Source organism: Hipposideros armiger, unplaced genomic scaffold (assembly GCF_001890085.2).
Source record: "Hipposideros armiger isolate ML-2016 unplaced genomic scaffold, ASM189008v1 scaffold_134, whole genome shotgun sequence".
Taxonomy (NCBI): Eukaryota; Metazoa; Chordata; class Mammalia; order Chiroptera; family Hipposideridae; genus Hipposideros; species Hipposideros armiger.
Genome location: NW_017731484.1, coordinates 328,469 through 338,012, shown reverse-complemented (window position 1 = coordinate 338,012; position 9,544 = coordinate 328,469). Strand labels below are relative to the sequence as shown.

Sequence of the window (9,544 nt, the reverse complement as noted above, 5' to 3'; positions counted from 1 at the left end):
AGAGTGCAATGATGGTGCCAACTTGGGCCAGTAAAGCAACGTCCTCCACAACTAGACGGAAGAACAAAAGCACAGCAACTTGTCTGTTCCCCTTCCCCCAATTCCCCAGCGCTGTTCCCATCCCCCAATTCCACAATAAAAATCTTCAAAAAAAATAAAAATAAGAAAACACACCTCTCAACTGTAGCTCACACCCCACTGACTGCACCAAACAAGTTGAAACTTGTCACACTGTTACTAAGGTTCGACACACAACTTCCCATATTGAAGATCCCTGCTTTTTTGGATGGCACTCGGCAGCAGCATTCACTGTATTTTTTTTTTTTTTAAGCTGAGCCATCCTGCCACCTGTTGGCAGCTCAGCGACAGCTCATCTCGGGCCAGGAATCGAACTGCTGTTGCTCAGAGCTCACTCTTTTTTCTTTTAAGATTCTATTGGGGACTTGGGGGAGGGAAACAGACAAGTCGCTGTCGTTTTGTTCTTCAGTCTAGTTGTGGAGGACGCTGCCCCACTGGCCCATGTTGGTATCATCATTGCACTCTTCCCGGGTGAGGCAGATCGGTCGCCAGCCTCTGGACGGCCGCTCACGGCAGCTCACACCGGCTGCCAGCCACACACGGCAGCCCATGGCAGCCCACGCCGTCGCCGGCAACTCATGGCAGCCCAGTTCCAGGTCGAGCTGTTGTTCACCATCTTAGCTGGAGAGGGCAGTGTTACTTGCCCCCATGTGGGATCTGAACTGGGGTCCTGCTGCCCAGAGCTGGCATCTCAAGTCAGCTCTTAACCAACGCGCCACTCGGCCGGCCCAGAGCTCAAACTCTTGAGCGAACTCTTAACCAACTGAGCCACTCATCTGGCCCCCACTGTATTCTTTAATCACAGCGGAAAGGCTCTGTGTCATACATTGCTTCTGGTATGGCAATTTCTGTCAAAAACATTACAGTGTGTCCTAATCTACCTTATTCACTGGATCTGGCACCGTGTGACTTCTGGCTCTTCCCCAAAGTCAAAATGGTTCAGGACATCGAGGCAGCCATAGCAGCACAACTAAAGACACGAAAGAGGACTTCCAAAACTGCTTCAGAAAGTGGCAAGAATGATGGGATAAGTGTGTGTGTGTGGCAGTGGTGGTGAGGTATTTTGAGGGAGATTAATGGCAATGTGTTTTTTACTGTAATAATTTTTTTTTTAATTTAAACATTCACCGTGTTTTTTATCACATCTTGTAGTTCCCTAGGAGCAAATTGCTGCACTTTTCCCCTTTTATTTCAGTTCTTCACCCAGTTGTTTTCATACCGTATTGAGATGCTTTTTGAAAAGAGCTGTTTATGTGTCTGCCAACCTTCTGTTACTACTTGAACCAAAGCACTTGTATTATCTGTTTTCTGTATTGGTTTTTCCCTAAGAATTCATTGGAAAATGGTTCCATTACTGCAAAGATTTTTTTTTTTTTTATTTAAAGATTTTATTGGTGAATTGAGGGAGGGGAACAGACAAGTTGCTGTCCTTTTGTTCTTCAGTCTAGTTGTGGAGGGCGTCGCTTCACTGGCCCATGTTGGTATTATCATTGCGCTCTTTCCGGTTGAGGCAGTCGCTCGCTGGCCATTGGACAGCTGCTCACGGTCGCTCTTGGCAGCTCACACTGGCTGCCGGCTGCTCACACTGGCTGCCAGCCACTCATGGTATCTTATGGCAGCCCACTGCAGCAGGGGCTGCAGCCTACGCCGTCGCCAGCGACTCATGGGAGCCCAGCTGGAGGTCAGGCTGTTGTTCACCATTGTAGCTGTAAAGGGCGCAGCGTCACTGGCCCATATGTGGGATCTGAACCGGGGCCCGGCTGCTCAGAGCTGGAGTCCCAAGCCAACTCTTAAGCAACGCACCACTCGGCCAGCCCTATTTATTTATTTTTAATTTTTAAAATTTTTCTATTGGGGAATTGGGGAGAACAGTGTTGGGGAAGAGGAACAACATTGTGTTTATCTAGGACCCATCAGCTCCAAGTTAAGTTGTTGTCTTTCAATCTTAGTTATGGTGGGTGCAAGCTCAGCTCCAAGTCCGGTCACCACTTTCGATCTACTTTTAGAGAGGCGTAGTCCACCATCCTATACAGGTGTCGAACTGGTGATCCTGTTGCTCAGAGCTTGTGCTCTTAACCAACTGAGCCACTTGGCCAGCCCTACTGCAATGATTTTCAGAAATTACTGCCCTAATCCAGATGACTAAACAGTAAGGTGTTTCAGTCATTTGAATCTTTAAACATCAGCGGGTATTGGAGTTGAATAGCTCATACCAGAGTCACCCATAGCTTGTCTGCCTTTCCTAATAGCCTTTACTTCTGGCAAGATAAAATTTGTAGTCATCTAAGGAAGGAAGGCCATAAGCAATGTTTAATATCCTCATTTCCCCTTCTTTTCTTCACACCTTGACCTTAAGTTGGAGGTTGTGGCTCTAGAACCCTGCCAAGTACTTACTGGGGTGTGATTTGGCTGTTGGTCCATAGGAGAATGCATTGTCTAATTGTAGGGGATCAGAGCACTCAGCATGACCAGCAGCATGGCAGATCTAGAAGATGGGGAACTTTTCCTCTCAGGCACCTGTAGTACCCCTCTTTTTATCATTTTACCTGCACGTCCAGATAGAACTTTGCTTCCTGGGAGACCTTTGTCTGCTTCCTAATACAATGTTGTCTCATAAACAGTTCGTATAACTAAAAATAGTGTTAAAGTTATTTAAGTAATGGAGGTAAGTCAGAATACATTTATTAGCCAAAAGTGAGCAAGAACTCACTTGAATGATCACAGTTCCCACTTGTCCCTTCTACTTCCTTCTGGATTCTTAGTGGTCTTTTAGGACATTGCGGGAAGAAACTTTAGGAGTTAGGAGATGGAAGGTAGTGTTTCTTTCTAAGTGGGAAAAAGTCCAACTCTGCATCTACTATCAGAGTGATTTTAATCAATTATTTTCCATCTTTCTCTAAGAAGATAGCTATGCCAACTCTTGTGGGAATGGCTATTCTTTTTCTTATATTTAGTTTAATTATTTGCTAATTAATGGATGCCCGTCCAGCAGAACAGAGCCTAAGGCGGTTGTATCAAGCAGTTTCATACAATCTGCCAATGCTTTACCTCTTGAGAATTTTTTATAATCGTGGGTTGTGCATTTCTTCACTTCTGTTGAGTACCTTTATTTGCTTGTGGCTTGGATATTAATCTTTTTCATTTCTTGTGCTTTACAAGATTAAGATTCCCCCTCAGATGGTACTGTAATGAAAACATTTTGACAAGAGTTGGTTTCGGGTCTTTTGATGTGATTATTTCTTAGATTAAGAAGGGGAAATGCTTCTGATTGCTATCCTATTTCCTTCTTTTTCCCCCTCACCTACACATTTCCACTTACATGCAGGAAGCCTGTCTAGCAGTCCAGAGGAGATGTCTGGAACTGAGGAGGGGAGGGAGACGTCCTCAGGCATTGAAGTGGAGGCCTCAGACCTGAGCTTGAGCTTGACGGGGGATGATGGTGGCCCTAACCGCACCAGCACGGAAAGTCGAGGCACAGATACAGAGAGCTCAGGTGAAGACAAGGACTCTGACAGTATGGAGGACACTGGCCATTACTCTATCAATGACGAAAACCAAGTCCATGATCGTTCAGAGGAAGAGGAGGAAGAAGAGGAGGAGGAAGAAGAGCATCCTCGGCGTTGTGTACAGCGCAAGCGGGCCAATCGTGACCAGGACTCATCAGATGATGAGCGGGCCCTGGAGGACTGGGTGTCCTCGGAGACATCAGCCCTTCCCCGACCTCGCTGGAAAGCCCTTCCTGCCCTTCGGGAGCGGGAGCTGGGTTCAAGTGCCCGCTTTGTATACGAGGCTTGTGGGGCAAGAGTCTTTGTGCAGCGTTTCCGCCTGCAGCATGGGCTTGAGGGCCATTCTGGTTGTGTCAATACCCTGCACTTTAACCAGCGTGGAACTTGGCTGGCCAGTGGCAGCGATGACCTGAAAGTGGTGGTTTGGGACTGGGTGCGGCGGCAGCCAGTTCTGGACTTTGAGAGTGGCCACAAAAGCAATGTCTTCCAGGTGAGGCAAGGGAGCAGAATAGCAATTGAGAAAATCAGGCATGAGTTAGACAAACTTGAGCTGTTGCCTGGAGTGGAAGCTGATAGTTTGTAGAAATCAGACATCAGAACTCAATCCTGCATTGGCTCCCATAATGTCTTAGAGGAGTTAAATAGACTGAAAGACCCATGGCAAGCTTTTGTTTCCTTGAGCATAAAGACTGTTGGAAGTATCATCATAGGTGGGGTGCTTGGAAATCATCAAGAAGGTACTACATGTGCCCTGGTAGAAGGCATATTTTGGGTTGTCGGAAAAGTCATGATGCATTTTTGCAGTGAGAAACAGAAAAAATACATCATGACTTTTCCGACAACCCAATAGTATAAGAGCAGAGGCACTTGAGCCAGACTGCCTGGCTTCAAATCCCGGCCCAAGTGCTTACTGTGTGATTTTGGGCAAGTTATTTAACCTCTGTCTTCAGTTTAATTGTCTGTAGTATGAGGCTAATAGCAGTGTTACGAAGGTTAAATAACAGTAGAAACTTAGCAGTTAGAACTGTGCTTGGTAGTTAATAAACATTTGGTAAATGTTAGTTAATGTCATTATTCTTTAGAGATTTTACTCATCAGCCCAATATATCATAGTGTTTTTAGCCATTTATCCCTAAGTATGTTCTTTTTCCTCCCCCAATATCTCCTGTAGTTTCCTTTTTCTTTGTAGCAAGTTTATGTTTGCCTTCTGAATCAAGATAGAACTTCCTCCTTTTTCCCCTTACTTTTCTCCCCTAGTAGGTAGAGTCCTAGTTCACCTGAGCACTTATCCTGTACCAGTTCAACCTTCTAGAGTCCACTGAAATGCTCTCTTACATCAGAAAGGTTTTCTTCTCTCCTCCTTTAAGTCTTGGAAGAAATTGGACTTTAGCCAACTATGTAAGAGTAGGAGCTAAGTTTCCAGCTGTTGTGCAGCAGAAGGGGGTGAATTGGGGTGGTTGTCACATTTTCTCCTCTCAAATTCACCTACTCTGTTTTTTGTGTGTCCCTTTTTTCATTCTTAACACCCAGGCCAAGTTCCTTCCTAACAGTGGTGATTCCACCCTGGCCATGTGTGCCCGTGATGGGCAGGTGCGGGTAGCAGAGTTGTCTGCCACACAGTGCTGCAAGAATACGAAGCGTGTGGCCCAGCATAAGGGAGCGTCCCACAAAGTAAGTAAGCCCTTCCCCAAAGGATGTGCAATCCAGCTCCCTTGTGGGTCTCAGCCAAGGCCCTCTTGTATCTCTGCTCATTGTGGTCACCTGCCTCCTTTCAACCCTAAGATTTGTAGATAAGGGAGAAAAAGCAGCCACCAACCTAAACTTCTTGGAAGGCAATTTTTTGAGAAATCTATAGATCTTGCACATGTAGTGTTCAGTTGATTATACCTAATCTCTAAGCAGAGCCATGGTTAGTTGGAGTTCCTTGAGGTCTCTTAGCCTTCCAAACCTTTAAACTTTAGTTCTGATCATATTTAGAACATCTTATTAGCAGCTCCAGGGTGCTAGTGGTTGGCTCCTTGTAAGAGCCCCAGTTTTTCTGCTCACAACTCTTAGTGTACAAACAGCACTATTTCTGGAAGCTTTATTTAGACCTGGGACTATAGGTCAAATACTCATGGTGGCAGCCAGTGAGGAACTAAGAGCTGCCTAGTCTCAGAGTAGGTACCATGTTCTTCCGTGCCATGGAAAGAGGATGGTCCTCTCATCTTACAAAGCATGAGCAAATATGTAGGTGGACCTGGAGTAGCCTTTTCTAGATGGCTCAGGTAATATGAAAGTTACCATTTCTTTGAATCTTAAGCATACCTCTTTAACCCACTAGATAACTAATTTTTAGAACTAAGATGTAGAGAATTAAAGTTGAGCATCATTTCTCTCCCCACCTGAACATGTGAAATTGATTTTATTTGAGAATGAGGCCTAGTGGCTGATACTTTACTTTGGTAGCACTGTTCAAATCCCCTGGGGACTTAGTTAAAATAGCAAATCACCTGTCCTTTTGACTTGTATTGAGTAAACAACCTGTAAATAATTCTCATAGAACAAGAAAGAATGAGCTTAATTATCTCCTTTCCTAGGATTTTACAATATTAAAAGGCAGTCATTTCTCTTGCTGCAACATTTTAAATGCAGCCCTTCCTAAAGATAAAGGAATGAACTAGATGACCTCTAATTCTAATCTTTAGAGAGACTCATCCTTTCCTTTTTGCCTCTTTCAGTTGGCCCTCGAGCCAGACTCTCCCTGTACATTCCTATCTGCAGGTGAAGATGCAGTTGTCTTCACCATTGACCTCAGACAAGACCGGCCAGCTTCGTAAGTATAGCCATAGTATTTTTACAGAACTGGATCTTTTAGTCTTGAAAATATTCCACATGGCCTAGGTAATGCTCAACTCTCTGGTCCATCATAATGGTCCCTTTGTGCTATGATAAGAAGCAGATTTGGGTTTAGGGGAATTCCTTGCTTCTTTGATCTTATTTGTCTGTCAGCAGTAAAGTACTATTCTACCTAGAAATAAAGGTACTAGCCTACCTTTATTTCTAAAGCAAGGTTCAGTTAATAACTCTTCATTCACTTGGGTGCTACTTACCCACAAGAAGCATATCACTCTAAAAAGCAACTTAGATACTGTATTTCCCCCATGTATAAGACGCATCCCTTTTCAAAAATTTGGGGTCTGAAAACTGGGTGAGTCTTATATAGTGGTTGTATGAGTGCAAAAACAAGCGCAAAAAAAGTGGGAAAAAATGCAAGTAAAAAAATCTACAACCACTGTATAAGACGCACCCAGTTTTTGGACCCTAAATTTTTCGAAAAAGGGTGCGTCTTATAAATGGGGAAATACGGCATATAGAAACAGGTAATTAAATTATAAATTTTAAACAAAAATATTGGTAGATATAGAGCTCTTATCATATCACAGCTCATTTTTACATGAATTTGAGACTCATGGGTAATTATATGCCTTTTCAGCTGTGTGATATCATAGCATCTTGTTCGGATCCAGGCAGTTCTGGGGTGTGTGTGTGTGAGTGTGTGTGTGTGTGTGTGTGTGTCTCTCAAATAAGAAATTCAAATAATAGAGTATATGGACAAAATGTAAATTCTCTGTCATGCACACCTCCCCTGCCCCCCACTTTTCTGGCTTTTGGTAGTCATTGTTAAAAATTTTGAATACCTTTCCAATCCTTTTTGTACATTTTTATGTGTCTTAATATACACTTTTCCTCATAAATCTGATAATTATGTGTATATAGAAATATGTATATATCTATAAACATGTATATTGCTTTTTTCATGTCATAATGTATTTTATTTATTTTAAAGACTAATATTTCAGGAATACAGTTGTTGGTTTTTTTAATTGGGGATTTGGGAGATGGGAACAGTGCTGGGGAGTTGGGGGAAGGGGAGCAGACAAGTTGCTGTCCTTTTGTTCTTCAGTCTAGTTGTGGAGGATGTTGCTTCACTGGCCCATGTTGGCACCATCATTGCGCCTCTTCCCGGGCGAGNGCTACACACGGTAGCCCATGGCAACCCACTGCCACAGGGGCTGCAGCCTACGCCGTCGCCAGCAACTCAAGGCAGCCCAGCTCCAGGTTGAGCTGTTGTTCAGCATCTTGGCTGTGTAGGGCAGTGTCACTGGCCCTCATATGTGGGATCCGAACCGGGGCCCTCTGGTGTCCCAAGCCAGCTCTTAACCAATGCACCACTCGGCCAGCCCCATAATGTATTTTAGAGATCTTTCTCCATCAGACCATAAATGCCTACCTCATTTTTAACCATGATATGTACATTACATCATTGGCATACCAGTTTATTTAACTACTGCCCTATTGATGGATTATCTAGAGTACTTATTGTCTTGTTAGACTTAAAAATTATAGCAAATCTTGTGTACCAATGCCAATATTAAATAAGGGATGTCATTGATTTACATAGCATACAAGTAAAATGTAAGTTAATTTAGGGAATATAATATTAAGGCTGATTGTTATTAGATATAAGTATAGAAAAGTTGTGTAGAGTGTGGAGGAATTTAAAAAACTACTTAAATGATGGAAATGTTTTAGGCTTGCAGAAAGGATATATTGGTTACTTATATAAACTTTCAGGAGGATGAAGGTTGGGAGATACTGGGTTTTATATTTGAAAGGGAACAGGCCTGGGTGGCAAGGGGTCTGCCTTCTAGTACTAGCCTGCGTTATTTAGCTTTGAGAAAATCACTTACTCTCGAACTGAATGATGTTTGTTATTTTCAGTTCTAAAGTTCTGTGGTTCTGTGATGATAATAGAACATGATTAGCAAATTTTCAAGAGCGGATGGGAAGGGCAAAGATGCAAAAAATGACATGAATTTGTTCTATTTGCTTTGGTAGAGTTACAGAGAAGAATGAGATCTTATTCTGTGAATCAGGGTCACAGGAAAAATTAGGCCACAGTGAATTGGGAATCTGGTTCTGGTAATGCACAGAGCAGATAACTGTGGCAGATTGTTGAATTTGGAGTGGAATTATGTAGGCAGAAAAATCTGGCTGGGAGATGACCAGTGGAACCAGATGATAGATGGAACAGAAATTAAAAGGGGGAAGATAGGAAAGACTTACAGTAGGAGGAGACCCACATTCTGGATTTGGGAAGTAAGAGACAATGAGCCTTCAAAAAGTTTTTGGTTTAGGGGTTGAAGAAGTAGAAGACTGGAATGAGGTGGAGGGCTGAATGTGAAGGTCATGACCAGAAAATCCAAGCTATCTGTATGTGTTAAGCTGATGCCCAAACATCCACTTATATCAGAGGCATTTTTGCGTGAAGTTGACATAGGGGAATTTTTATTTTGTATGTATATGATAGCGAAGTCTCTGGAAACTGGTAAAATTGGCAAACATCTTAGGAAAAGAGTTGGATTTGGAGCTGTGGGTGGATATTCCTTTATCCAGTGGAAACCAGTTTGAGATATTCTTCAAAGGAATCCTTTGATGTATAATTATTTTTCCATTTTTGCTGGAATATACCTGCTCATTAAAAATGCAAATTTTAAGGCAAAGTTTGATAGGTTTGTTTCATATAGTTTCATGTGCTTTATCATTCTTTTTTTTTTTTTTTTAAATTGGGGAGTTGGGGGATGGGAACAGCGCTGGGGAATTGGGGAAAGGGGAACAGACAAGTTGCCGTCCTTTTGTTCTTCCGTCTAGTTGTGGAGGACGTTGCTTCACTGGCCCATGTTGGTATTATCGTTGCGCTCTTCCCGGATGAGGCAGATCAGTCGCCGGCCTCTGGATGGCCGCTTACAGCAGCTCTTGGCAGCTCACACTGGCTGCCGGCCACTCACGCTGGCTGTCAGCTACACACAGTAGCTTATAGCAGCCGACTGCAGCAGGGGCTGCAGCCTACGCCATCGTCGGCAACTCACGGCAGCCCAGCTCCAGGTCAAGCTGTTCATCATCTTAGCTGTAGAGGG

At 43.5% G+C, this 9,544-nt stretch overlaps 1 protein-coding gene across 13 annotated transcripts in view; it reads left to right on the top strand.

Moving 5' to 3' along the window:
• Nucleotides 1–9,544, top strand: part of DCAF8 (DDB1 and CUL4 associated factor 8) — a 47,246-nt gene that overhangs the window by 19,398 nt on the left and 18,304 nt on the right. For all 13 annotated transcript variants that reach the window (XM_019649638.1, XM_019649649.1, XM_019649641.1 and 10 more), the window contains 3 exons: nt 3,404–4,074; nt 5,115–5,255; nt 6,305–6,399. In XM_019649638.1, the coding sequence (XP_019505183.1) occupies nt 3,404–4,074; nt 5,115–5,255; nt 6,305–6,399 (907 nt within the window). The remainder of the gene's footprint in view (nt 1–3,403; nt 4,075–5,114; nt 5,256–6,304; nt 6,400–9,544) is intronic.